Here is a 26,523-nt window from a genome sequence, read left to right on the forward strand (position 1 = left end):
TTGCTGTGTATGGCACTATAGGTGATGCATTGTGAGGGATTGTGTTGTGTATGTGTTCTGTGGTGTGTGCCTGTTGTCTGTAGTTGTTGTCTTGCACTCTGTTGTGCATGTACCGTATTGTGTACTGTTGTGCGTGTTGTGTACGTGCTACGTTGCGGACTGTTGTGTATGTGTTGTGAGGGAGGTTGTGTGGCGCCGTTGTTTACGTGCCATGCTGTGAACCAGCATCTCTTGTGCTGTGTTGCGTACGTGTTGCATCGCACTGCTGGTTATGTGGGTTGTGTCACACTGCTGGCTGTGTGTCGTGTTGTGTTGCATTGCACTGCTCTGTCGAGTTGTGCTGGGCTGTGTGTGCTGGGTTGCGGACGTGTTGCTAGGCTGTGTTGTGTTGTGTTGCTACGTGCTGGCCTCCCCCCCTTTGCACTCCCCCTTCCTCCCCCCCGTCACCCCCCTCCCCGTGACGTACCGATGACGTCAGCGCAGGGCTCTATTTAGCCCGGCCCGGCCCGGCCCAGCCCATCTCTTCTCTGCCTGCAGCACCGAACACTCAACCCCGATGGAGCCGCTCGCCGCCGCCTGCCCCACGGACCCCGACCGCGCCACGCCCGTCTGCCGCTGCTGGAGTGCCCTGCTCACCGGCTGAGCCGGTAAGGGGGGGGACGGGACACCCCCAAACACCCTGCCCCGCGGGAGCCCTCCGGCAACACGAGCCCCACTTCTCCCCGAAGCTGCCCGGAGCCCCCGATCTTGCGGAAGGACCCCTGCGATTCTCACCATGCGCCCCTAGCTTCCTGCCCCTCTGTTCTCCCTTGCACCCCCAAATCAGCCTGCACCCCTGGAGTTTCCCCTGCTAAAATGAGGCCCCTGTACCCCAAAATTGCCCCCACACCCCTATTGTGCCCTGGCCGTCTGCCCCCCATTTCTTGCCAAAGGGCCGCACCCCCTTTTGTCCCAGTGTAGGGGATCTCTCCCCCCTTATTCTGAGCCCCCCAGGGGCTGGCTCCCATGCTGCCCACCCTGACATGCCCCATAGTGGGGGTGACCCGGTCCCCCCTTTATTCAACACGCCTCCATACACTTCTCCTCCTTTAGTGAGCTGCAATGGAGTGAGCTGCCCTATGCTGGGGGGGGTGTCAAAATTTGGGGGGGTGCTTCCCCGATGTTCAGGGGACCCCTCTTTCAGGTGGGATGCATACCAGCCTCCCACCCCGGCCTGGCCTGTTGCTGTGAAAAGTGGGGTGCTCTCCCCTCCCCTTCCCCCCAACACTCCAGCAGTGCCCCCCCCCCCAATTCAGCTCCGAGCCCCAGCCTGAATCGAACCTGTGCCGGAGCTGCCGATCTCTGTCCCCCTGCGGCTCCAGGGATCTCGCTGGATGGTGTGTGTGTGGGGGGGGGGGGTGAGAAAGTGCCTCCCCACTGCTGGGTTGGGGTGTAGCTGCCCTGCCGGAGGCGCTTGTAGGAGCCGGTCAAGCCAGACCCGCCCTGGCCGCTCTCCGAGTTACTCAACCGGAAACTCCAGAATCAAAGAAGCCTCTAGGTTCCCCCTCCCCCAAAGGAAATTAGAGGGGAAACTGAGGCACAGAGAGCCAGGGAGGGGAGCCGGGAGTCCTGGCTCCCAGCCCTCCCCCCCGCTCTAACCACTAGACCCCTTCTCAGAGCCAGAAACAGAACCCAGGAGTCCAAGCTCCCAGCCACCCCCGCCCCTTCAAAGTCCCAGTTGAGAAGCTGACACAAACACCAGATCATGAGCGGGGGGGGGGGAGGGGTTTACCCTACAAGTGGGGGTTACCGAGGGCTGATGGGACCAGGTGCTGGGACTCCTGGGTTCTTTCCGCAGCTTTAGGAAGGAGTTTCGATTGGGGGGGGGGGGGGAGGGGAAGAGGGGGCGTCTAACAATGTGGGGCTGGTAGACGCTGGGATTCCTGGGCTCAGTCCCTGGCTGGGAAACTTCCCAAGGGATGAGGTGGGGGCCCCACAGCTGCCCCATCCTATGGGGCAGGCTTGTTCCCCAGGGACCCTATTCCTTCCCCCCCTCCCCTCCCCCGCCCCACTCACACTCACACCTGGCCGTCAGGAGATTCCTGGGTTCTGACGTGGCTCCTGCCCTTCCTCATTCCAGCTCCCAAGGGAAGTGCGAATCCCAGCCCGAGATGCTCTGTGTCACGTCCCCGCAACCGGGCGGACTCCTGGACGCATTTATGGGGGCCCCTGGACTCCTCCTGGGTCTCTTGGGCTACTGGCGTCGCCTCCCCGCGGCCCTGATGAGGAGGAAGATGAGGAAGATGAGGCGAAGGAAAATGAGGATGAAGAAGATGAGGCGGAGGATGAAGAAGATGAGGCGGAGGATGAGGAGGAGGAGAGGGCGGCAGAGGAGGAAGAGCCGTGGACCTACCTGGCCCCGTGTGTGGGGCAGGGCTGGAGGGCACCACGGCTTGCCCCCCCCTCTCCAAGAACATCTGGAATACCTGCAGGAAGGAGAGGACTTGGCAGCTGGTTCTGGGCAACTCGAGGAGGGTCCCGCCGCGTCCCAGGGGCCAGCCCCCCGGCGGGGAAAAGGGGAGAATTTGGGGGGAGGCCCCCGGCCAGGTGCGCGAGCTCCTTCCGCATCCAGCGACAGGGAGGTGGGGGGGAGCCTCGGCGAAGACCCCAAGCGCCGGGGGGAGGAGGCCACGGCCCGGCCGGGGATGGAGAAACATCTGGAGGAGGTTGGAGATGGTCAGAAGCAACTTCGGGGAGGTCCAGCCCGGCCCCGGCAGGACGGGGAACATCTGGGGACAGGCGGGAAACCTGAAGGAGGCCTCGAGCCACATGGGGGAGATGCCGCCTGCTGCCCACGGGGTGACGCAGACCCGGGGCGGCCCATCACCAAGAACCCCCTGGTCCTGTCCTTTTTCTACTGCCCCTCAGAGGAGGAGGAGGAAGAAGAGGAGGAGGAAGATGACTGGCTGAGTGATGAGGAGGGAAATGCCGGCGGCTCGGTCTGCTCTGAAGCAGGGGCTGGCAGGGGCTGCTCCGGCACAGACTGGACCGATTCGGAGGCAGAGCCGGAAGATGAGGCCCGGCGCGAGGAGAATGAGGCGTTTTGGGGGGCCCTGCGCCGTGGGCACGACCCCTTCAACCCGCTCCGCTTGGCTACGGCCCCCACCCCCCCACGGCCCAAGGACCGAGAATTCCGGGTTTCCTTCTACCTCCGTGCACCCACCTCGGCACCTGAGACAGTGGGGGACCCCTGGAGCCCCCCAAAGAAGCCCTGGCCTATGAGACGGGGCACCCACTGCACGACTCATCGCTGTGAAATGGGATCCCGGGGAGTCGGGGACCCCGGCAAGGCAGAGAACTTGGACTCGGGGGGCAACCGGGCGGCTAAGAAGGTGAGCTGGACTCCTGGGTTCTCGCCCTGGCTCTGGAGGGGAGTAGGGTCTAGTGGTTAGAGTATAGGGGATGGGAACCAGGACTCCTGGGTTCTCCTCCTACCAGTTTCCCTAAGCACAGACCCAGTGGCCTTCTGGGTAATTTCAGGGGGTGACATCAGATTCACCTGCGTCCCCGGGGGGGAGGAAATCTCACGCAATGGAGTGAAACATGGGGCCTGCTGGATCCCAGGGGGGTTCCCGCTAGCTGAGTGTCACCACCTCAGTCGTCCCCCCCCCCCCCCCCCAACCTCTCGCCTTCACCCATCTGCCCCCAGCACGGTGCCCCTCACTCCTGACCCGCAGCCCCCCCTTGCTGGGAACCTCTGGTAATTTCCACCTAATGCCGGGCTCTCCTGGAAGGGGGGGTGATGTCAGCGGCTGAGTCATTCGCTGCTTTTTCCCTCCTCCCCCTCACCTAGACGGGTGCCTGGGACGGATGCAGCTGGACTAGACCAGCTGCTTCTGGTGAGCAGAACACAGGGGCAGTGAGGTCTAGTGGTTAGTGTGTGTGTGTGGGGGGGGGGCGCCATGCTCGGAGCCAGGATGCCTGGGTTCTATCCCAGCTCTGGGGGGGAAGTGAGGTCTAGCAGTTATAGGCCTTTTCCCCTCTAGGGGCGCCGCTCCCACGTCGCTGGTGTCTGGGTTCTCCTCTCACCCTGTTTCTCCCACCCCCCAGGTTCGATTCTCCCCCGTGGTCACCGTGCACCCCCTGCTGGTCTGGCCCTTCGCCAGCCGGGCTGCCCGCCGTGGACCCTGGGAGGAGCTGGCCCGGGATCGGAGCCGTTTTCACCGGCGCATTGAGCAGCTGGAGGCCGTCCTGGGGCCCTGCCTGGAGGCGGAACACCAGGCCCGAGCCTGGAGGAAGATCCATGGGGCAGCCCCAGAGCCGGCAGAACAGGGGCTGCCCTTCCCCCTCCACAAGGGGTAGGGGACACGGGCCGCGTCACTCCCACTCTGCTGTGAAAGAACAGAGGAGCCAGGAGTCCGGGAGGGCCAGGCATGGAAGCACTCTGATTACAGGGGAGTGGAGGACCCAGGCATCCGGGACGGAAGAGTGGGGTAGGGCAAAGACTCTGTCCCCCACGGGACTGCTGCCCTGGAGTCCCCAACACCCCCCCCCCCACCCCGTGCTGGGACCCTCAACTGCTGGTAGCAATAACCCTTCTGTCACCAGACCCAGGAAGCTGGGTCCCATCTGCTGCTCTGGGAGTGGGGTCTAGTGGGTGGGAGCCAGGACTCCTGGGTTCTCTCCCTGGCTCTGGGAGGGAAGTGGAGACTAGTGGTTTGAGCAGGGAGAGGGACTGGAAGCCAGGACTCCTGGGTTTCTTAGGGGATGACACCCCTTTACCCACCTCACTCACGGACCCGCACCCGATGCCAGCTGGAGCTGGGAGCCCTGGATGCTCCGATCTGTTTTATTTATTTATTGTTTTGTTAAATTATTTTCCGGCTGCCCCATGTGGCCCTGGAAGGGATTAAATAAATATTTCTTAGATTTTGATGGAGGGGGGGGGGAAATGATTTCTCAAGAACACGGGACTTTCCTTGTATTTATGGATCTTTGGTATTTATTCACCCCGTGCCCTGAATCTGGGCTTTTTTTAACAGCTCGGAGTTTAATAAATATTTTTGTACGTGGCTCGTTGCTCCATGTGGTGTTGGTCAAACTAATCCCCCTGCCCGGTGCAGAGGCGAGAACCTCCCGGACGCTCAGGCCAGCAAAGCCATAAGCTCCCGGCTGATCTGTGTAACCTGGCCTAGGGGGACACGGCTAAAGAGCGGCGTGGTACAGCTAGGAAGAGTGCAATGACCTGCCGCACCCCCACGGCTAGATCAGGGAGGGCAGTTTCTAGTTGTTCCAAGACTTCGAGCAGCCTGTTAAACTCTGAGGTTTAAATGAGGTGCTGGGAGCCAAGCCGCCTGGCTCTGGGAAGGGAGTGAGGTTCAGGGTGGGGGGGCTGGGAGTCAGGACTCCTGGGTCCTCTCCCCAGCTGTGGGGAGGGGAGCAGCCTCTAATGGCTAGAGCAGAGAGGCACCAGGACTGCTGGATTCTGTCCCCAGTGCGTGCACACTCCCTGCGAGTCCTGGAACCTGTGCCTCAGTTTCCCCATTGGCACAAGGGGAGAACGCTCCCTCCTGCTGTGTAGCCTGGACCGTGCGGGAGGAGCAGTGGCTGGCCTGAGGGGGCCCTGGATCTCAGCGGGCGTGGGGTGACAGGTGTGGGGACCTGCTCTAGGTTTCTGTGCCCAGACCCGGCTGCAGTCCTGGAGGGGAGGATCCAGGGGGCCTGAGCTCACCACTCCCCTCCATTCCCCCAGCTGTTGATGAGTCAAGTTCCCCCACCCGCCTGGTCCCAGGGCGTGCGAGGCAGGCAGACGTGTGCAAACCCAGCTGACTCACGGTCAGGAGGCAGGAGTTTGCAGCTGTTCCCAAGGTCGGGCTGGCGTCACTGATCAGGCGTGTTTGTTGTTGTCGGCCGGCGGTTCAGGCAGGCTGGGACCTGTGCCCCAGTTGCTCCAACCTCCTGTGTCACCGGAGTTGAAACCAAATTCAGCCCAGGGCACTGAGGCGAGACCAAGTTAGGGCCCAGGCCCTGCTCTGGGTCCAATCCAGCCTTCAAGCCTCCTCAGATGGGGCTCCCCTGCCTCCCCGGGCAGCCTGCACTGGAGCTGAACGCCCCTTTGAGCCAGAAAGTGGGAAAACAATGAGCTGAGCCTGTGGTTGTCTAGCAATTAATGACCATGAACCACTGTCCCACCCCCAGGAAGAAACCAGCCATTTCCGAGTGGCTGGAAAACAAAGAGTGAAGGGGGGGGGGTGGCGGCTGTCTTTGCACGGGCAGAGGAGCAAGGGCCAGAAGGGTTCAGCTGAGCGTCAGCTGTGGGGGGCTGGGACGCTTGCAGAGTGGGGGCTGCGAAAGGGGGGGGGGAAGAAGGGGCTGGTCAGACCCCCACCCGGTTACTGGCTCATCTCTGCTCACCCAGGGACTTCCTGGGCCGCGTTCCAGGATGTCTCCCCCCAGCGCGGCCAGTCCAGGTGCAGTCGCTGCAGGGAACTCCTGGCATAACCTGGGGGGCTGCAGGCTCTGAGGTCTGGCCCCAGCAGGTGGGGAAGCCAAGGGGCTCAGCCCAGGCAGCATGGGATGCTAAGGGGGGGGCTGCTGCCCTGCAGGGGTTCCCCCTGGGGACCATGCTGACCCAAAAGCGCACCCCCTGCATTCACCATGACCCCTGGTGGTGCCTAGGGCAAGGGCTCGAGTCTGTCCGTCTGTCCCCCCCCCAGGGCCGCAGCCAGAGGCTAAAGTGGGAAATTTTCTTAGGATTTTGCATGAATGCAGGCGTGCCTCAGTTTCCCCCTCTGCTGCCTGGTGGGAAAAGGAGGCTTATCCTTTGCAGAGGATGAGGTGTGACTGGCGCCTGGCTGCCTGGACCCAGACACCAGCCCAGCCACTTTGTAACCTAGACCCAACCTGACCGCACCTGGCCCACCCTCTGCAAGAAGCCAGCCGGCTGGGAATGAAGAACTGAGGGGGAGGGCTTGATTTTTGCCAGAGCAAAGGACAGTGGAGGGGCAAGGTGGTGGGTAGCTGGGGGGGGCATCCAGACCCTGTGTCCAGACACCCCACAAACCTTCCTGCATTCACAGTGCTGGCCTGGAGTCACTCCAGATTAAGGAAGCTGCAGGGGCCTCGCTCCCTGCAGGGGTGCACATCTTCCCCGGATGTCCAATTCTGGTGACCTCGCTGCAGGGGGCTCATGGCAGGATGGAGGGGCTGTTCCCCATCTGTTCAATGCCAGGAGGGGATGCCCAGAGAGTGTGACCCTAAGGGGGGGGCCCATCCCACAGCCCATGGAGCTGGGACACAAAACCTTTCTGCTCCCACACAAGCATAATTGGACCCCAGTGTTACGGGGAGCCTCAGGGTCAGTTGATTGCTCCCCACATCCCCCCCTCTCTTTTCAGGCCTGCTCCCCTGGGGGCCGACCAACCCCCCCCCCTTATTGAAAGGCTGCCAAACCTCGGTGGCATTTGTCTGGGCTCAGCTTCCAGTGGGTTCAGTGGGTTTTGTTCTGCCTTTCTCTGCTCGCTCCCCGAATCCTTTCGTCCCTGGGATTCTCTTCGTGCCCCGCCGCGGGACGGGGAGCCGGGGTCCCCGCCATGAGAGCAGGAACGGGTAAAATGGACTTGGTTGTGGGCGCGGGGGGGGAACCCAGCCCCTTTAACACAAAGGTGAGAGAGAGACAGGAGGCCTCTTCCAGCAGCAGTCAGCGGCTCTGTTGTAAGGTTGAAGCAACATTTCTTTTATTCTTTTAGTGGCAAACATTGCATCTGATTCCATTTATCTCGCATACATTAACCAACCCTTGTGGGTGGGTTTTTTTCGTATCGGGGCGGGGGGGGGGAAATCTGTCTCTCTCGCAAAATCGAAGATGGCTACAGGGGAGGGGCAGGGGCCTAAAAATGCAAGAAAGAACAGGGCCGGGGGCCTGGCGAGAGGGGAGTGGAATTAAAAAAAAAAAAGAAATAGGCCCCCGCAGGTCCTGCCCCCTCCCCTTCTTTTTGATCAGCTCGAGCGATTAAAAGCAGAGTGGGCGCTTTCCCCGCCCTCCCCTCGCTGGCTCAGCTTCTTCGCCACCCTGCACCGCCCGGCCCCGGGAGTTTCCAGGCGCAGCCGGGGCTAAAAATCTCCTGCCGCCCCCACCCACCAGCCCATATGAGGGCAGATTATGTTTTACTTTAATCCCTTTTATGGGGGTGTGGTACCCTGCCCACCCTTCCGGTGTGATTTGTGTATCCTTCGTGTTCACCCTTACAGTGTTACTGGGCATTAGACAACTCCCAGTATGCCACGGGAGGTGGTTTTGGGACGCTCATGCCACACTCAACACAATCGTGGCAGTAGCATCTTTCCTGCCCTGTCACACACAGGTACAGAGATGAAACTCCGCAGTCAGACCCCCCACCGTGTCCCCCAGCTGGTTTGAAGAGATGCAGACGAACACCCGGCTGCGTTTCCACGCCCCGCGGAGGCAGGCATGCGGGAACAAGGGCCTGGCCTAAGAGCCTGTGAGTGCAGTGACTCAAGGAGGTCACCCCCAGTGTCCCGCCAGGGCTGGGGGGCGCCCAGCCTCCCACAACACCCGGGGTGCCACTTCCCTTGTTTCTAATCACAGGGGAGCTCCGCCCCAGCTCCCGCCCGGCCCAGGGGAAGCTGCGACCCCCCCCTTTAATGAACCTGTTTCTCTTGGTGTTAATGCTGCTGCAGCTAGGAGTCGGTTCACACACACAGCACAGCTGGGAGTGAAGAATTGGGGGGGGGGGGTCAAGTGAACCCTGCTCACAGCTAGTTAAGGAAACCAGGGGTGAAGGATTTTAGCGGGGGGGGGTCATGGAGGGGTCTGTCCCCCTATGCTATGACCCCCAAGGGGGTCAAGAGTCATGGTGGGGACCAGGAGTCCCTGTGGGGCATGTACCCCAGCGTCAGGGGCAGGGAGGCGGTGGGGGGAGGGGGGCCAGGGGGCACAGGCGGACACGCGCCATGCTCCTATTAAAACCGATCCCCTGGGCTCGGGACGGGGGTACGAACCCCACCCTGGTTGGGGGTGGGGTCATCTATTCCAAAGCTGTGTCCAGCACAGGGCCAGAGTCCAGCGCGGGGGAAGGGGAGGAGACGGGGGTGCTGCCTGCAATACCAAAACCACCTGGGAGCTGAAAATGGAAGGGGCAGTTAGAGGGGGGGCTACCGCCCAGAAACAAGACAGCCCCTCCTCCCCCCCTTCGTCAAACCCTAAGTGTTTCACCATTCAAATGCCCCCCCCCCCCACAAACAAGGGGAGATTAATTATTTGGGGGTACAAGAACTAGGACCAAACCCCTAAAACTAGGAACCTGATGGGGGGGGGGGGGGGGCAGGTGCAATAACACCATTGAATCCCTTTCCAAAAGCAGCCGAGACTCAATGTCACCCTCCTGTGGCCAAAAAAGGGACTGCAGACAGCATAGGCCTTGGCCTGGATGCTGTAATAGGATTCCCCCCTCTCCCCCCAAGCCCTGCCCCCGTCGGGGGAGGAGGAAGGGCCCATACAAGGCCACACCCATCTCCGGTTCACACAGGATTTCATTGGATCTGGACTTCGGGCTGCTGCTGGTTCTGGGGAGGTTCCACGTGGTTCTGTTCAGGGACGTGGGCTGGGCTGGCAGGCACGGCCGGGTCTGGAAGGGACACAAGAGAAGCGGGGAGGGGGGGTTGGCACGATGCAGCTAGACTCTCCCCCCTCCCCCGAGCGGGGGAGAGAACCCAAGAGTCCTGAGACCCCCCGTCTTACCTGCTGGGGCACCATGTGGGGCCTGGGCCTGGAATTTCAGCTCCCCGCCGGGGCCGGCAGCTGCCGGCGCCTCCCCCTGCTGGGTTTTCCTCTGCTCCATCTGCAGCACGGCCTGGGGGCGGGGGGGAAATGGGGAGGAAAGGGTTAATTCTTTCTAATCAGAGGGGGGCTGACGCCCGGGTCCGGAGACGCATGGGGTGAACCCTCTAAGCTGCTATCCCTCCCCCCCCCCCACGTGGATGGAGCAATGGAGAGGATGGGAAAAGGGGGGTCCCCTCCTGGGAGGATGGGAAGGGGGACCCCCCACCCACACCCACCTGCTGATACTCCTTCTTCTGGGCATCCAGCTGGACCTGCCGCTCCTGCAGATCCTGGTGCTGCTGTCGCAGCTGCTCTGCCCGCCGGCCAAGCTCCGCCTCCTGGGCCGCGAGCTCCGCCTCAAACCGCTGCAGCTCCGCCTCCGAGTACACCTGGGTCTCGTCCACAGTCTGCGGGAGGGGGGGGGAGGTGAGCGGGGATCCCATTATACTATAGACTCCCCAACCCAGCCCCTGCCCCCCAGCTGGGAACAGAGCCCAGCAACCCCAGGAGACAGACTCCCCTGCACCCCAGCTGCCCCCCCCCCCCACTCAGCCCCCCCCACACACCTCCCAGCCTCCAGCCTCATTAAACTCCTTCTTCTCGGTGGATTTCAGGAACTCCTCCAGCGTCACCAGCCGGTCCTGGTTCACGTCCACCTGTGGGGGTGGGGGAAATGAGGGGGAAGGGCAGAGCAAGGGGGTGAGATGGGGGTCTGAAATGTCCTCTGACCCCCATCCACCCCCTCTGATCCCCTTGTCTGTCCCCCCAACCCAGGGTCCCGAGCATGGGAATTTTCTCTGTCCAACTCTGTGCCCATCCCCATGGCAGCGTGGCTGCTGGGTCGGGGGTCAGGACCCCCGCGAAATGCCGCGGGGCGGAGAGGATTCGACCCTCTCCTTTTCCCTTCCCAGGAAGGCTGCGGCAGCCAGAGGAGAGGAGAGGAGAGGTCTCCAGGGTCTGCGTGAAAGGCGAGGCTCCGGGACTGACGGACAACGGGCCGGACAGACAGAGTCCCTGGCTGGGAGGGGCCGGGGACCCGCAGGGCTCTCCCAGACGCCTGGCTCAGCCAGCCCCGCTATTGGGGGGCACAGGGGGGCTGGAGCCCTGGGGCTCAGAATCAGAGACCAGGGTGGGGGGAACGGGACACACACGGCCAGCCCTGGACTGAGCGTAGGACCCCCCAGGGGGGGTCTGGCCTGCAGACGGGTCCTCCCAGGAGACGGGCCCCAGGCCGGGGCGTAGGGCAGACGCCAAATCCAGGACACCCTGCAATAGACGGGGGGCTGGGACTCCCCCCAGGAATGTGCTGCCCCACGTGTCCCCCCCCCCCCACACACACACACACACACGCACACACACGCACCCCGCCCGGGGAAGGGGGGGCTGGGCCGACGCACGTTTTTCATGACGTGCTCCCGCATGCGCAGGCGTTCCTCCTCCATCTCCAGCATGTCGTCCTCCTCGTTGCGGGGGTCGTACACCTTCTCCAGCTGGGGGGGGGGGGGGGAGAGACACGCCTGGTCAACCCCCGCCCCGCTGCTCAGCCCCGCCCACCCCCCAGCCCTGCCCCAATAGCCCCACCCACTCCCCACCTCCTGCTGCCACCCCTTCCCAGCTCAGTCCTACCCCTCCCATCCCACCACCGGCCCCCCCCCTTAACACAGCCCCACAGTAGATCTGCCCTTCAGGACCATCCTGCGCCCGGACACCCCCCATCTTATCTCCCTTCCTGACCTCCCCCTGCCGTCCCACTACCCCTCCTCCCCCCGGTGCCCCCCCCCCCCCCACAGCCCCCTGCTTGCCCCCCCCACCCCACACCAGGCCCCCTAACACAGCCACGGACGGCTTCCGGGCCTATCTTCCCCACTCCCCTGAGGTCCAGGAGAAAGGATAATGGGGAGCCCTGGGGTCCAAGCCCCCCCCCAGCCTTCATGGCCCCCCCAGACCCCCAAAGGAACTCACCTCCTTGGTGAAAAGCGCTTCCAGTTCTTGTTCGTCGAGAACCCCGTCGCTGTTCGTGTCTGCAACAGACGGGGGCGGGGGGGGGGAGTGAGCACAGCCGGGGCAGGGGAATTTCCCCTCTGGGGGGGGCACCGGCTCCCACCCGGCCCCAGCTCGCTCTCCCCTGCCCCATGGCTGTTCCTGACAGGTGAGGAGTTCCCTAGATCCCTGTCACGCCTGCAGGGGGGGCCAAGGGCTGACCGGGCCAGGGGGGTGGGGGGCAGAGGTCAGCTCTGTGTGAAAATGCTAGGGGCTGAGGAAGATGGTTGGGGGGCCCCCGTCCCACACCAAGGGGTCTAATGTGCTACCAAGCCTGCCCCCCCCAGCTCCTAAATCCCTTGAACAGAGGAAGGTAAATTCTGGGCGTTCCCGACTCCCCTAGGAGTGACCTCCCCCCTACGGTGGGGGAGCTGGGCACAGCACATGGGGGGGGCGGGGAGAAGGGCCCCTCACCGTGCAATTTGAAGAAGGTTTTGGGGTTGAACTCATTGGGGTCCAGCCCATCGGTCTCCTCCCAGACCTCCTTGAGTTGATCTCGGCTGCCCTGCAGGGACAGAGCAGACAGTCGGTGTGGGGAGGGGGTGTGTGAATAGAACCCAGGAGTCCTAGCTCCCAGCCCCCGCCCCCACCTCCAGTCACCATTCAAGCTCTGCCTCCAGTTAATTTCCCTCTGCAATCAATCCCCATCTTCCCCTCCCTGCAACCGTCTAGTCCCCTCTCCAACCCCCACAAACCGAGCCCACCTCCACTCCTGCAGCGAGGCATTCCGCAGATGAATTCCATGGGCCCCCTCACTAGCGGTACATGTCCCCGCAGGTGGACGGAGCCAGGCGACCCCCATAGCCCACTTCTGTGGGAGGTTTTCTGGGGTAAACGCACCTCCCCCCGCACCCAAACAGGGAGTTCTGCAGGTTAACGCTGACCTGTGGGTCCTGCAGGCCAACGCCCCCACCTCCTGCACATGCCCCCTGCAGCAAGGAGTTCCCTAGGTAACTCCCATGCCCTGCTCTGTCCCCTGGCCGTGGAGGGGTCCTTACAGGCACGTTGATTTTCGGGTGCTCCTTGTGCTTCTGGCGCAGCTCCTGGAAACGGGCCTCCTCCGCCCGCCGCTTCTCCTCGTCCAGGGACTTGAGGTACTCGCGCCTCTCATGCTCCTTCAGCATCTCGTACCGCTTGAACTCCTCGTGGTGCGCTGCGTCGTAGTTCTCCAGGTCCTTGGTGGCCTGGGGGAGGGGTGGCCGTCAGCACAGAACCCAGGAGTCCTGGCTCCCAGCCTCCCAACTCTAACCACTAGACCCCACTCTCCTCCCAGAGCCAGGGAGGGAACCCAGGAGTCCGGGCTCCCAGCCCCCCCAGCTCCAACGTATATATCATGCTCTTTCCACCCTTCCTTGGAGGCAGATTCACCCCACCCCCCAAACTCTGCCCTCCCCCCCCCACACTGGGGGAGTCCAAAGGATCTGAGGGGGCCCCCCCACGAGGGCATTAAAGGGTTAACAGCAGGGGGTTCCCATCACCAACCCCAGCTAACCCCCCCCATCCTCCTCAATAATTGCTTGCTTCCTTCCCCCCCCCCCCCCCCGGTAACTTGGTTCCTTCCAGCCTCTCCTGCCCCCCCCCCCACCTCACCGCCTGGATGAGCAGCTCCAGGTCACGGGCCTCGAAGGTGTGCTGGTTCTGGGGGTCCAGGTGCTCGAACTGCTTCAGCAGCCCCAGGTGATCCACCTGCACGTCTTGGGGAGACACAGGGCCGGGAATGGGGCAGGGGGCCTGGCTCCTGTAGGGGGCACCAGCCGGCTCCCAGCCGACCCCAGGGCAGGGACTGGCTGGTGGGCTCAGGGGGGTGGGAATGGGACAGGGGGCCTGTCTCCTCTAGGGGGTACCAGCTGGCCCCCATCCGGCCCCAGGGCAGGAACTGGCTTATGGGCTCAGGGGGGCAGGGATTGGGGCATGGGGCCTGTCTCCTCTAGGGGGCACCAGTTCCCACCCTCCTTTGGTTAGATGGGGAAACTGAGGCAGAGAGGGAAAGGCAAAATATTCACCAGGTAACAGCAGCGCAGCTGGGAAAAGTACCCCCCCCCCCCACTCTAACCACTATACCACACTCCCCCTCCCAGCACCGGGGAAGGAACCCAGGCGTCCAGGCTCCCCGCTCACTCTGCTCCATGGTGGCGTCCATCTTGGCTTTGAGCAGCATGCGGAGCCGGGAGACCTCCTGGCGCTTCAGCTCGTCCAGCTTGGTGCGCACGTGATGGCTCACGAAGTCCAGCTCCTTGCTCAGCTTCCCACTCTGCCACCGGGAGGAAGGAGCCACCGTGAAGACACGCCCACCCCCGTGCCAGGCCCCGCCCCCCGTGCCAGGCCCCGCCCCCAGCCGTGGGGCAGTGGGGGAAAGGCCCCGTGGCCCGTCTCTCTCACCTTGATGTCCTCCGCGTTGGCCGCCTGCAGCTTCTCCCGGAAGTGGCTGTCCGTCTCCAGCACGTTGATTACCTCCTGCAGGTAGCGATGGTAATACAGCCCCGTGTCCTGCCAAGGGACAGCGAGAGTCATTGCATGGGCCTGGTCCGGGGGTGGAGGTTCCCCCCTGGATGAGAGCCCCTGACTGGCCCCAGCATCTCCTCCAGGCCACACTGAATCTGCTGCGGACGTAGGTCGCACAGCCTGCTTCAGCTGATGTTTTACTTGTACCAAGAAGGGCTTGGAGTTGGGAGCCCGGACTCCTGGGTTCTTTCCCTGGCTCTGGGAGGTGAGTGGGGCCTAAGGGTTGGGGGGGGGGGGAGGGGGCTGGGAGCCAGGACTCCTGGGTTCTCTCCCCAGCTCTCGGTGGGGAGGAGGGTCTAGCGGTTAGAGCGGGGCAGGGCAGGGCTGGAAGCCGGTCTCCTGGGTTCTATCCTCGGCACTGGGAGGGGATTGGAGCCTAGGGGCTGGGAGCCAGGACTCCTGGGTTCTGGGTCCCAGCTGTGCCACAGACTCCCTGTGCCTCAGTTTCCCCTATCTTAACAGGACACATGATCTAGTCAGCCAGTGAGCCGTGGGGGACGGGCACCCTCCTTCCTCTGGGGCGCTCAGCACTACTGTAATAGAGGAGAGCCTTCGAGGTCCGCATTCCCAGTGAAAACGTGACCGTCCCGCGGCAGCCCTCAGGTGACGGGGCCGCGGGGGGCTGCCCTCACGCACCTTGTTAATAAACAAACCAGAGCTGGCCAAGCCCTTTTGTTTCTTTGGAGCTCAGCCCACGTCCCAAGGCCGACTCTGCCCTGGTGCAACAACAAGTTACGTTTCAACTGCTGCCCCGTGGGGTGAAGGGAGGAGGGGGGAGAAGAGCCGCACGGGTGACTCAGCGAGAATTTTCCGTAATCTTTTCTCGGAGGCCTTGGCCTGCCTTGATTTCCCTCTGCGCGGTGCATTGCTCGGCCAGCAGGGGCAAAAGGGAACAGCGCTGGGGGGAGGGTGTGTGAGAGGGACAGACAGACACACACCCCAGCTGTCTGGGGGATTGAACAGAGTCATTCACAAACCCAGCTGAAACCGACCCAAATCGGCCCAGCCAGAGACAGAGACGCCCCCTTGCGACCAGACAATCGGGACCTGGGAACAGGGCCAGAGAACAAGGGGGCCGAGAATGGAAAAAGGATGTGGGGGGCTTTTCTGAAGGACCCAGGACCTGGGGAGAGAGTCAGAGACGGGGGCTGGCCCGGCTTAGCTGGTTTGCCTAAAAGTCCAGGATCAGTTTTTGGTCTCATCTCACAACCCCCGAACCGGGCGGGAGACACCATAAAATTTTCACTGCACAGTAGCGTGTTAACAACAGATCACAGGCCCTCGGTCTCTAGCTGTATTGACCTAGCCCAGACAGGGCCTTCTTGTCGCTGAGGAGAGGCAAGTGTCTGTAATTAAGGAGCTAACGATCTACCAAGAGATGATTTTAGCTGATCAGGAATTACTCCAGCCGATGTCTTCTGCCCTAAAGACACTCCAAGATCTCGTCTGTAATGGACAAAACAATGGACCCCGAGGAACGCACTGGAATTGGTTAGACTGGTAATTGACAAAAGGGACAGGGAACATTGGGGGTTCGATAATGAGCTGTGGAAAGAGTCTATTTCTAATCAGAAGCATCGATTTCCCCATACGCACAGAAACGGACGGGAAAAACATTACCATCGATGCAAATCAAAATTTACAGAGGGGCAAAGAGAGAAAAATGCTGTTGGAAAACTTATCAGAGTTTGATTGAAGGCTATTTAAGGGGCAGTCTGACACACGACGCCTGCAATCGGTGTTTTAACAGCTACAAAAGCTTCCAACTGTTTGAATCTCAGTAGCTACTCATCATGAAATAATTATCGTCCGGCCCCTTCCATAGTTTTGAGCCACAGTGAAAATGGACATTGAGAAAAACTGAAAATACGCTTAAAAATAAACATCGATATTATCTGCTGAAAAAAAAAAAAAATCGAATCTGCCACGCCTAGGCATCATCAATGTAACAGTGGATTAATGTTTTAATTAATGTCTACGTCAGTAAGAGCTCATTATGGCTACAGAGGATCTCAGCCGCGATCAAATCATTACAGACGTCCTTGGCTTATGGATTAGGTAAATTGATCATTTTCAAAATAAGCACCAACCCCAGGAAAGAGATTTGGAAGATTTTTCTTCCTCCTAAACCAGTGCACACGGCGTCGAAATGAATTTGGGGGAGTGCGTTAGAAGTGAACCGAATTCAGCGGCCACCGCGCTTTGTGTGCGTTTCCGCTCTGTATTCTGGGTCTCTGAGATACTGATTTATTGCCTGACTTAAATACAATTGCAGCCAGGTTAATTATTTGACCTCCGGCCTTATTCAATTCAAACACGCAGCCCCCTAGGAGTTTTCACCTTGCTTGCTACGATGCCCGTAACAGGAAACCCTTCGATTTCTGCATTCCCAGAAGCCACGAGTTAGAAGTTACCTTAGCCCTCACCAGGGGTTGGACAATCTATTGCTTTCAGCTGAACCGTTATTACCTGGAGTTTCCCGATCTCTAGCGCCCGCAACCCATCTGGTCTCTGGTTACTCCCCAAGAGAATCCAGGCCAAACCATGAGAGATTCCCTCGGACAGCAGCCTCCATCAGAGGAAGGAGAGGGAACCTGGCAGTGGGTAGCTAAGGGGGGGGTGGGGGGGTTAAGATCTGCCCCACACATTTAGGCCTCAGAGTGACCCCCTAGCTGCTGAACGCCAATGCCTGAGGGGTTTTATAAAAAGAAGGCCGGGTTTGGGACGAAGGCTCAGCCTGTGACCAGTGCCTCAGTTTCCCCCTTCTATAACATGGAGTAAAAGCACTGCCCTAGCTCACAGGAGAGTTGTGAGGATTAAAGAGAATGAAGGGCTCGGACACTACGGTGGATGGAGGCCAGACAAGTGCCCCAGACAGAAGCAATTCAGGCTCCGCAATAACTGGCAGAACTCCCTGCCACAAGGTAACAGAGCGACGTCAAGTCCGGAAAGGGACAGAGACCAAGCCTCTTACCGGTGGTTCCGGGGGTGCCTCCTCCACCTTCTTCTCCCCCTTGGGCCGGTCAATGGGCACAGAGGCCACCATGCCCAGCAGGGTGGCAGCCAAAAGCCAGGAGAGTTTCATGGTTCCCAGAGCTCACCTGTAGAGAACGGGGGAGAGGAAAGATGGGGTTGTCAGCAGACCCCGCGGGGTGGAGGGGAACAAAGCAGCCAGGGACCTGGGGATGAGATGCATGGGGGTTATGGGATCAGCAGGGATCTGGTCTGGGGTGTGTAAAGCAGCCGGGGAGAAGGGCAGATAGGGGAGTTGGGGGGCTGGGGAGTGAAGGGGGCTCCCTGGGCTGAGTGGGGAGTGGAAGAGGGTGTTACTGTGGGGGGCTGGAACCTAGGAGGAGGTTGGGGGGGTCTCTCTCTGTGGGGGGTTCCTAGAATATGTGGGGTTCACCCCATCCACTGTGAGGTTAGGGGGCAGGGAGCAAAGGGGGTTCCTGTGCCTGGTGGAACAGGGATGAAGCCCAGGGGTGGGGTGGGGGGTAAGAGGATCCTGCTCCAAAAAGGTGGGGGGCTCCCTGGGGAAGGCGGGTCCCAGGGTGGGACTCACCCCTACCTCTGTATGGTGAGGGGGACCCGGAGCTCAGGGGGTGCCCCGGGGTAAAGAGGAGACACTAGAAGGGGAACCCGGGGGCTGTGCTCGGGTCTGGGGGGGGGTGTCCCCAGGGTAAAGGAGAGGAAAGGCAGGCAGGGGAGAGCTGGGGACAGTCGCTGGGGGGATCCTAGGGCCGGGTTATGGGGGGGGGGGATGGGACTCTCTAGGTCCGGGGGGAAAAGGTTGAGGTGGGATCCCAGGCAGGGGCTCCCCAAGGAGGGAGTGAGCTGGGGGGGGGGAGAACTGGGGAGGCAAGCGGGAGGGGATACTGGGGGAATTTCCCAGGGGGGCAGGGGGTCCCCACTGCGGGGAACTGGGGAGAAGAGGGCCGGGGCAATTCCCCTTGGGGGGAGGCAGCGGGAGATCCCCAAGCGGGGGCAGATTCCGTGGCGGGGGGCAGATACCCGGGGGGGGGGGGGGGATTTGTCTCTCCCGGACTCACGCGGCGGCCCCGCTCCCGTCTCTCGCTCCAGAGTCCAGCGACAGCAGCGGAAACGACGCTTCCGCCCAGCTTCCTTCTTCTGCCCGGAGGCCCCGCCCTCACATTTACATAGAAAGCCACGCCTTCCTGGTTATAGCCAACCCCTTCCGCGGCAAGCCGCGCCCCCGCCCCTGGTTAATCTGCATGCGAGCCACGCCTCCTTCCCCGTCGCTCACGTGGCTTTCTCTCTGGCCGGCCTCGCCCATTTTTTCATTTTTGCATGCCAAGCCACGCCCCCTTGTCCCACCTCCTGAATATGCCACCCCAGGGGAAGTGGCAACAGAGAAAAGGGGGCAACTGGGGCCAGGAGGGAGCAACTAAGGAAGAGGGGACAGGCCCCATGTCCCATTCCCCACCCCACCCCAAACCAGCCAACCCCAGCCCTGCGGCTGGGTGGCTCCCCCTAGAGGGGAAAGGCCCCATGCCCCATCCCCAGGCCCTGAGCCAGCCCAGCCCTTTAAAGGAAATGCAAGAGGCCAGGGGGGAGTTTGCCTTCATCCCTGGTTGCCCAGAGCTGCCAGGGTGATCCCTGTCCAATCAGAAGGCAGCGAAGTGTTTGGCACCCCCAAAGGAGGGGGGGTGTCTGTGCACTGGGGTGGGGGGGGATTACAGTGAGGTCCTCCTTGGAGTGAGGGGCAGGATGGAGGTGGATGATCCAATCCCAGGCAGGATGGGGTGATTTCCCCCTTTCCCCTGCAGGCAGGGAAGGGACCTGTGACCAGCTCAGGTTGGGGGTGGGGTGCTGTGCAAAGGGGCAGGGGGTGCATAAATTGGGTTCACACAACCACCCCTCCCCCACACACACCCGCACCCTTCCCCTGACACTGAGCCGATCCCCTCCTAGGTAACCCCTCCAAATCATGGCCCTGCCCTGGCGTCTGCTGCCAGCCCACTGGGGCAGGGACCGTCTCTGGCCGTGGGTCTGGGCAGCGCAAGGGGGCCCAGTTCTCGCCCAGCCCCGGCCCTGTGCGACACGGGCACTGATAAACACGGCCACGGGGCCTGACTGGTTAAGAAACCAAAGCGGATTACAGAGGAGACAATCCGATGGCCTCCCTCCACAGAAGGGGTGGCTGCGGGGGGGATTCAGATCTCATTCTCTGCCCCCCCCCCAGGTCAGACCTGCCAGAGCCGGCGCTAGAGCCAGCGCCGGAGCCGCTATCCCCTGTTCTCCCAGCCGCTCACAGGTCTGAGATTGGGGTCGGGGGGGGGGTCGGGATGGGGGGACGGGTGCTCCTCTGCCATCCCTGGAGACTGCCAGCCAGAATGAAAAGTGGGGCTGGGCGCCAGGACTCCTGGGTTCCATGCATGAACAAGTCCGGCCCCTCCCCAGGTCGGGGGCTGTGGCGCTCAATGAATTTTTCTCTCCTCCTCCAGGCCCAGCTGGAGTCTGCCCACCCCCACGCCATGAATGCAATGGGGCGGGGTGACACGTAAGCTTGGGGACTGGGGAGGGGGCTTGGGGGCACACTGGGGGGCAGTGTGCGGGGGTCTGGGTGTTGTGTGTCTGGGCAGCGAGTCTGTCCACTCAACCCTTCTAGTCCTCGTTAATCCCTAGCAAATTAATCCTGCTTTATCTGGGGGGAGACTTAATTAGCAGCTGTTGCTTCCCTTAGCCCCCCCCCTTCTCCACCTGCTGGGGTCCCTCCTTGTCCCCCTTCTAAGCAGGGGGTCTCGACTCTGGGCTCCCCTTCCACCCACATGGTCTCTTATACCCTTCCAGGGGTTCTCCCCAGCTGAAGCCCCCCAAATTACCCTCCCCAGATTCCCCCTGTTTTAAGCGCCCCCCTGCAAAGATACTCCCCCATCCAGGTTCTCAGCCCCTCTCCTGGCGGGGGAGGAGGTTCCCTGCTCTGGCCCCCTTGCCCCTGACATTTTACCCCCTCTATCTGGGCTCCCCACTCAGCCTTCCATAGTCGGCTTCCCCAAGGATAACCCCGCCCCCCATCTCAACGCCAGGTGAGGGATCCTGAGATACCCACCCCCACGGCCAACCCCAGAGGGGCCAAATCTTAGCACCGGGCGAGGGGTCCCCAGATAACCTGCCCCCCAGCCCAGAGGGGCCGCGTCTCAGCACATCTGTGGGTGACTGTGATGTCACAGACCCCGGCGCCCCGGCGATCAGAACCCCCCCCTCCTCCCGTGGTGGCAGCCCCTGGGCCTGGTGAAGGCAGGGTCTGCCGGGGTGGTTCCTGGGCACGTGGCTGGCGGCAGGATGGCAAGGAGCTCCTACCGGCGCCTGCCTTCCCGCCCCGCCTCGCCGCCCTGTGCCCCCAGCTCCTTCTCTTCCAGCTGCCTGGACGAGGAGGCCGCTTCCCTGCGGCAGCAGAAGTTGGAGCTGCAGGTAGGTGCCTGGGATGATGCCCCGGCAGCCCCTGGGTGGTTCTGGGATCGAGGGGATCGGGGCTGGGAGTGGTGCCCTCTCATCCCCTGGGGCGCTCTGGGATTGAGGGTTTTGGGGCTGAGGCAGGATCCCGAGGCGGGGGGGGGGGGGTCCTCCCCCGGGCAGGGCTGCCGGGGCCTGTTCTCCTCTCCTGCGCCGCCTTCCCCCAGCGCCGCATCTTCGAGAAGAAGCAGCGTCGGAAACGCCAGGAGCCGCTCATGGTCCAGGCCAACCCCGACGCCAAGGTGACAGGGCGCCGGGGGCGCCGGCCCGAGGAGCACACCCCCCTGATGGAGTCCTGCAGCAACCACAGCCTCTGCAATGGTGAGCGGGGGGAGGGGGTGTCCATCCTCATCCATGTAACGAGCTCCACCCATTCTCAGCCCTTTCTCTTCACCGAATGGCCGGGTCCTAGGGGCTAGCCCCACCCTTCTAAGGTGATTGGCCAGCTGGGTGAAATCCTGAACAATCGTGTCACACTGGAGGCAGGACTCTCCCTGCTCTGAGGCCAGGGCAGGCAAGTGGCTCATCAATTAGGGGGTGGCTTCCAAAATGTAAACCCTGCCCCCTGCCAGAGGAAACACCACAAAGGGGATTAACAGTTTGCCTCTGTCAGACAAGAAGGCAGGGGAAAGGGGCGTGGCTTGTCCATAGGGGCGTGGTTTGTCAACAGGGGAGGAGCTTTTCAAAGGCCCCGCCCACAGAAGAGGGCGTGGCTTCCTTTCTGTCAGTCAAGAGAGGTGAGATGGAAGGGGTGGGTCTTCTCATTGGGGGTGGAGTTTGCTAATGGTGGGAGGGGCTTCCAACTATTGGGCCGCGCCCCTAACATAGGAAAAAAGGAAGGACGTGGCATATGTGAGTGTGGCCTGTCATTTGAGGGCTGGACTGGTAGCAATTAGGCTCCGCCCACTCGCAGGTGGCCTACTACAGAGGACAGAACTGCTTCCCTCTTAGCCAGAATAGGGCAGGTGGAAGGGGCGTGGCTTGTTTGCTGGGGGCAGGGCTTGCGAGTCAGGCCCCGCCCTGCCCCCGGTGGTGGTGCCCTGGCGCACGGGGAGGTGAAGGACTTTCTGCCTGTAGGAACCAGCAACCCCTTCCTGGTGGAGTCGGTCCCGGAGGCCCATCGCGCGGCCGACGCCTGGGGCAGCTCCGTGCACATGGACCGTGGCCCCCGAACCGGGGGGGAGGCCCGTGGACCGGCTGCAGGTAATGAAGGGGGGGCAGATCTTCGGGGGGGGGCGGTCCCTAGCGGGACCCCCCCACCTGCCCAGTCACTCTCTGCCTCCCCCTCCAGATGCCTCGGACGCGGAGCTAGAAGAGGCCGTCCTGGAGGACACGCGGCCCGTCAACAAGGCGAAGGTGGCGCCCAGCTCCACGCGCAAGGGGTGGCCGGCCAAGCAGCGAGGGGGTGAGCGCGGCCTGCGGGCCTGGATCGGCTGCCGTGGCGGGAAACAGGTGCAATCCGGTCCAGACTGCGTTGCCGTGCAATGATTGCTTCGTTGCCATGCAACCTTTTCCATGAGGCATGCACCACTCCATTGCTATGCAGCTGTTACCACCATTATACAGACACCATTCCGTTGCTATGCAACCGTTGCTCTGCTTCACACACCACCCCGTTGCTATGCAACCGTTGCCATGCCCTCATGCATGGACCGCCCCGTTGCTATGCAACTCTTGCTGCCATTATACAGGTATCACCCCGTTGCTATGCAACCGTTACAGTGGATGCCCCACCCTGTTACTCTGCCACTGCTGTCAGGTTTTCACACTCCTAACCCCGTCCCTTAGCAACCGTTACTATGATTCATCTGGCCCGGTCTTTTAAGGGGACAGAGCACTCTTTGACCCCCCCCCCACTACCCTCGGCCCCCTCTCTGCCCCACAGCCGGCTGCGCCGATGTCCGACACCCCCGGAGCTCCAAGCCGAAGGCCGCGTCGCCCGCGCGAGGGGACCGAGTCCCCTCCGTCATCGTGGAGTTCAGAGGTGGGGCGCTGCGGGGACCGGGGTGACCGGGGCATGCCAGGGGGGCATGGAGAGTGCGGCCCTCATGCGACGGGTATGGGGGGGGGCGTGCAAAGGGGGGTGCAGCCCTCGTGCGTGAGTGGGCAAGGGGGGAGTTTCACTGCCAAGCACCTGTGCAAGGCTGGGGTGAGAGTGGTTTGACCTGGGGGACGTCTCCTCCGACACTCACCCCCCCACCTCCAGGCCCTCAGGACAGCAGTGACGGGGACACCCCCCCGGAGGCCAGCGCCGCGAGCTGGGAGCAGGCCCAGGAGGGGGACTCGGAGGGGGAGGGGCAGCCAGCCCGGGACCCCCCTGTGCCCTCCTCCCCCATCAAGAGGAGACGGGACAGGAAGCTGCCCAGCAGAGGTGAGTGGGGGGGGCAGGGGAGAGGGGCATTGTGGGTAGGGGAGGCCAAGGGGTCCCGGGGTGGGGGGGTTGGATCGATCTCTCTGCTGATGGGGGCCTGGGTACAGCTCAGTGCAAAGGATTCTGGGTCATGGCAGGGAAGACCCCGGAGGGGTGGGGGGTGCACCTGGCGGGTGGGGGGGATGGGTGTAGGGGGGTCAGGGCTCTCGGGGGGGCACTCGGTGGCTTTGGGGGAGAGGGAGCCGGGACCCTCTCTGACCATTCCTCCCCCCATCTCCTCCCAGGGTCTCTCAGCAGCCCCCGCAGGAGCGACGAGGAGGAGGAGGAGGAGGAGGAAGGAGACTCTGACTTCCTCTCCAGATCCCTGGAGCCCACGCCGCAGGCCGACAGTGTAAGGGCCGGGGCGACGCCGGGGTGGGGGGCTTAGCTGGCACCCCTGCGCCCCCCTCGCACGAGGCCCCCTGCACCCGCCTTCTAACACCCGGCCTGCCTCACGGCCCCTTTGCACGAGGCCCCGGCACCCCAACGGGCCCCCCGCCCCGATGTCAGCCCCCTGCCCCCCTGCCCCGGTGCCCCGCAGGGCCCAGCTCCCCTGCCCGCCTCTCGCACCATGGCCTCTTCCCAAGCGCCAGCCTCTGGCCCGGGGAGCCCCAACCCCTTGGGCTTTTGCCCTCGGGGGGCCCCCGCTTCTCATTCCCAGGGCCTGGCGCCCCCCTTTCTGGGACAGCACATGAGGTCTGGCCTCTCGTCACCCCCTCCCCCCCCCCCCCCCCGCTGTTCACACTTCTCCCTCCCCCCAGCTGCCGGAGGAGGTGCCGGGGACCCCGTGGCCCCCGCGGGTGGACGAGCTGGAGGGTTTCGTGCTGCGCCCAGCGCCCCCGGGGGTGACCGTCCAGTGCCGCATCAGCCGGGACCGCAAGGGAGTCGACAAGGGCGTGTTCCCCTTCTACTACCTCCACCTGGAGCGGGAAGACGGGCGGAAGGTACCGGGGGGGGGGATCCCAGCAGTGGGGGGGCAGCGTGGGATGCTGGTGGGGGGAGGGAGCGGAGGAGGGGAGCACCGTGGGGCGCAGTCTGGGGTGGAGGAGGAGGTGTTGTGGGGTGCACAGGCTGGGGGGGGGAGGCTGAGGAGGGGGGCGCCGTGGGGTGCAGTCTGGGGTGGAGTAGGAGGTGTTGTGGGGTGCACAGGCTGGGGGGAGGCAGAGGAGGGGGTGCCGTGGGGTGCAGTCTGGGGTGGAGTAGGAGGTATTTTGGGGTGCACAGGCTGGGGGCGGAGGCAGGAGGAGGGGGCGCCGTGGGGTGCAGGTCCTGGCAAGCCGTTCCTGTCTGTCTCTCCAGCTGTTTTTGATGTCAGGCCGGAAGAGAAAGAAAAGCAAAACCTCCAATTACCTCATTTCCCTGGATCCCATCGACCTGTCCCGGGGCGGAGACGGCTTCATCGGGAAAGTCAGGTGGGTCCCGCGCCCCACCCCAGAGGGGCCGCGTCTCCGCGCCGGGCGAGGGGTCCCTGGGTAACCAGGCCTTTCTGATCTCCCGGCAGGTCCAACGTGCTGGGCACTCGATTCACCGTGTTTGACAATGGGACCAATCCGGATAAAAAACCCTTCGTCCCAGAGACGGCTCCGATCCGGCAGGAGCTGGCAGCCGTTTGCTACGTGAGTGAGGGAATCTTGGAGCCCGGGCACTGCTGCGGGGAAGCTCGCAGCGCCAGGGAGACGAGGAGGGTGTGGAGGGCTGAGGGACGAGGGGGTCATAGATTCTCCGCTGCTCCCCACAACAGGAGACCAACGTGCTGGGGTTCAGGGGACCCCGAAAAATGACTGTCATTCTCCCCGGCATGAACACAGACAACGAGAGAATCAGCATCCGCCCCAAAAACGTGAGGCTGTTGGGGAACCCTGGTGGGGCACTGTGGTGGGGAAGTTCGCAGCACTGGGGAAATTGGCTGGGGCACTGCTGGGGGGAAGCTCGCAGCAGTGGGGAAACTGGCTGGGGCACTGCTGGGGGAAGCTCGCAGCACTGGGGTACTGGCTGGGACACTGCTGGGGTAAGCTCGCAGCACTGGGGGGACTGGCTGGGGCACTGCTGGGGGAAGCTCGCAGCACTGGGGGGACTGGCTGGGGCACTGCTGGGGGAAGCTCGCAGCACTGGGCTCTGACCCCCCCCCTACCCTGCTCCCCGCCCTCCGTGGCTCGCTCGCTCGCTCCAGGAACACGAGACGCTGCTGACCCGCTTTCAGAACCAGAACCTCCAGAACTTGGTGGTTCTGCAGAACAAGGTGCCGGCCTGGAACGAGGAGACCCAGTCCTACGTGCTCAACTTCCACGGGCGGGTGACCCAGGCCTCCGTCAAGAACTTCCAGATTGTCCCGGACCACGACCGTGAGTGGGGCGGGGGGGAACTGGGCCAGCTGGGGGAGGGAAAGGGGAGGTGATGGGAGGGACCAGGGCTGCCCCCGTCTCTCCCCCACAGCTGTCAGGGTGTGTTGGAGGGGCAGGATGGGGGTTAGAGGGGTGGATTGGGTTGGATTTGGGGGGCTGTGTCCCACACACTAACCCCCCATCCCTCACCAGCCGAGTGCATCCTGCTGCAGTTTGGGGTGGGTCAGGGGCGCATTGGGGCCAGATCAGTGGCTTCTGGGGGGCGGATTTGGGGGCTGTGCCCCACACACGAACCTCCCCGTCCTCCCCAGCCGAATGCATCCTGCTGCAGTTTGGGGGGGGCATTGGGACCAGATTTGGGGGTGGATTGGGGGGTTGGGGTGTGGATCAGGGGGATTTGGGGGCTGTGTCCCACACACTAACCCCCCCCATCCCCCCCAGCTGAGTACATCGTGCTGCAGTTTGGCCGGGTGGCGCCCGACGTCTTCACCATGGACTATCGCGCCCCCCTCTGCGCCCTGCAGGCCTTCGCCGTCTGTCTGTCCAGCTTCGACGGGAAACTCGCCTGCGAATAGCCCCCCCGAACTCCGAGACCTCCGACCCTGCCCACTCTGACCTCCAACCCTGTAACCTACGACCCCCACGACCTACGACCTCTGCCCCATGCTGACCTCGTTGGGGGGGGCTGGTTCCCCTCTGAGCCCCACGTCACCCGTTGGCGGGTCCTTGTCGCCCTTGACCTCTGACCCTCCATCCTGGCCTTTCCCCTCCGCCCGCTGAACCATTTCCTCTCTCCCGCGGACGTTGCCATGACAGCAATGGCAGCTGCCATCTTGATTGACTCAGTTTCCCCCAAGAAGTGGGGGGGGGGTCATGGCTGTTCTGGGGGAACCCCCCGATCCATGGGCTGTAAAGCACCCCGCACGTGTAACAGG

At 62.8% G+C, this 26,523-nt stretch overlaps 3 protein-coding genes across 3 annotated transcripts; 2 read left to right on the top strand and 1 right to left on the bottom strand.

Moving 5' to 3' along the window:
- The first annotated feature begins 540 nt into the window (after positions 1–540).
- On the top strand, positions 541–5,346 carry PPP1R15A (protein phosphatase 1 regulatory subunit 15A). Its single transcript, XM_067552193.1, has 3 exons — positions 541–647; positions 2,120–3,371; positions 4,090–5,346. The coding sequence occupies exons 2-3, from the start codon at positions 2,151–2,153 to the stop codon at positions 4,339–4,341; spliced, it is 1,473 nt and encodes a 490-aa protein (XP_067408294.1). The 5' UTR covers positions 541–647; positions 2,120–2,150; the 3' UTR covers positions 4,342–5,346.
- A 3,462-nt stretch (positions 5,347–8,808) lies between these two features.
- NUCB1 (nucleobindin 1) lies at positions 8,809–18,497 on the bottom strand. Its single transcript, XM_067552202.1, has 13 exons — positions 18,412–18,497; positions 17,337–17,463; positions 14,240–14,347; positions 13,979–14,111; positions 13,451–13,554; positions 12,859–13,044; positions 12,275–12,365; positions 11,783–11,841; positions 11,218–11,310; positions 10,387–10,476; positions 10,057–10,227; positions 9,740–9,851; positions 8,809–9,626 (listed from the first exon to the last, which is right to left on the bottom strand). The coding sequence occupies exons 2-13, from the start codon at positions 17,445–17,447 to the stop codon at positions 9,532–9,534; spliced, it is 1,353 nt and encodes a 450-aa protein (XP_067408303.1). The 5' UTR covers positions 17,448–17,463; positions 18,412–18,497; the 3' UTR covers positions 8,809–9,531.
- A 1,360-nt stretch (positions 18,498–19,857) lies between these two features.
- Positions 19,858–26,242, top strand: TULP2 (TUB like protein 2). Its single transcript, XM_067552199.1, has 14 exons — positions 19,858–19,883; positions 20,743–20,794; positions 21,004–21,157; positions 21,914–22,039; positions 22,128–22,241; positions 22,722–22,820; positions 23,043–23,207; positions 23,492–23,596; positions 24,000–24,190; positions 24,546–24,658; positions 24,748–24,862; positions 24,988–25,086; positions 25,417–25,588; positions 26,030–26,242. Exons 1-14 carry the CDS (start codon positions 19,858–19,860, stop codon positions 26,161–26,163), a joined length of 1,665 nt encoding a protein of 554 aa, XP_067408300.1. The 3' UTR covers positions 26,164–26,242.
- The last annotated feature ends 281 nt before the right edge of the window (positions 26,243–26,523 follow it).

This window comes from Emydura macquarii, unplaced genomic scaffold (genome assembly GCF_026122565.2).
Source record: "Emydura macquarii macquarii isolate MOO-44397 ecotype Brisbane River unplaced genomic scaffold, CSIRO-AGI_Emac_v2 contig_1386, whole genome shotgun sequence".
Classification (NCBI taxonomy): Eukaryota; Metazoa; Chordata; order Testudines; family Chelidae; genus Emydura; species Emydura macquarii.

What these genes read in the sequence shown, in the direction of transcription:
- TULP2 (XM_067552199.1), top strand. Translation starts at nt 19,858, where the DNA reads ATGAATGCAATGGGGCGGGGTGACAC. An exon ending in GGCCCGTGGACCGGCTGCAG is followed by an intron (nt 22,040 to 22,127) that starts GTAATGAAGGGG and finishes CTCCCCCTCCAG; the next exon opens with ATGCCTCGGACGCGGAGCTA. An exon ending in CAGGAAGCTGCCCAGCAGAG is followed by an intron (nt 23,208 to 23,491) that starts GTGAGTGGGGGG and finishes ATCTCCTCCCAG; the next exon opens with GGTCTCTCAGCAGCCCCCGC.
- NUCB1 (XM_067552202.1), bottom strand. Translation starts at nt 17,447, where the DNA reads ATGAAACTCTCCTGGCTTTTGGCTGCCACCCTGCTGGGCATGGTGGCC. An exon ending in CCAACGCGGAGGACATCAAG is followed by an intron (nt 14,112 to 14,239) that starts GTGAGAGAGACG and finishes TCCCGGTGGCAG; the next exon opens with AGTGGGAAGCTGAGCAAGGA. An exon ending in CCCACATGGTGCCCCAGCAG is followed by an intron (nt 9,627 to 9,739) that starts GTAAGACGGGGG and finishes TGTCCCTTCCAG; the next exon opens with ACCCGGCCGTGCCTGCCAGC.
- PPP1R15A (XM_067552193.1), top strand. Translation starts at nt 2,151, where the DNA reads ATGCTCTGTGTCACGTCCCCGCAACCGGGCGGACTCCTGGACGCATTT. An exon ending in GCAACCGGGCGGCTAAGAAG is followed by an intron (nt 3,372 to 4,089) that starts GTGAGCTGGACT and finishes CCCACCCCCCAG; the next exon opens with GTTCGATTCTCCCCCGTGGT.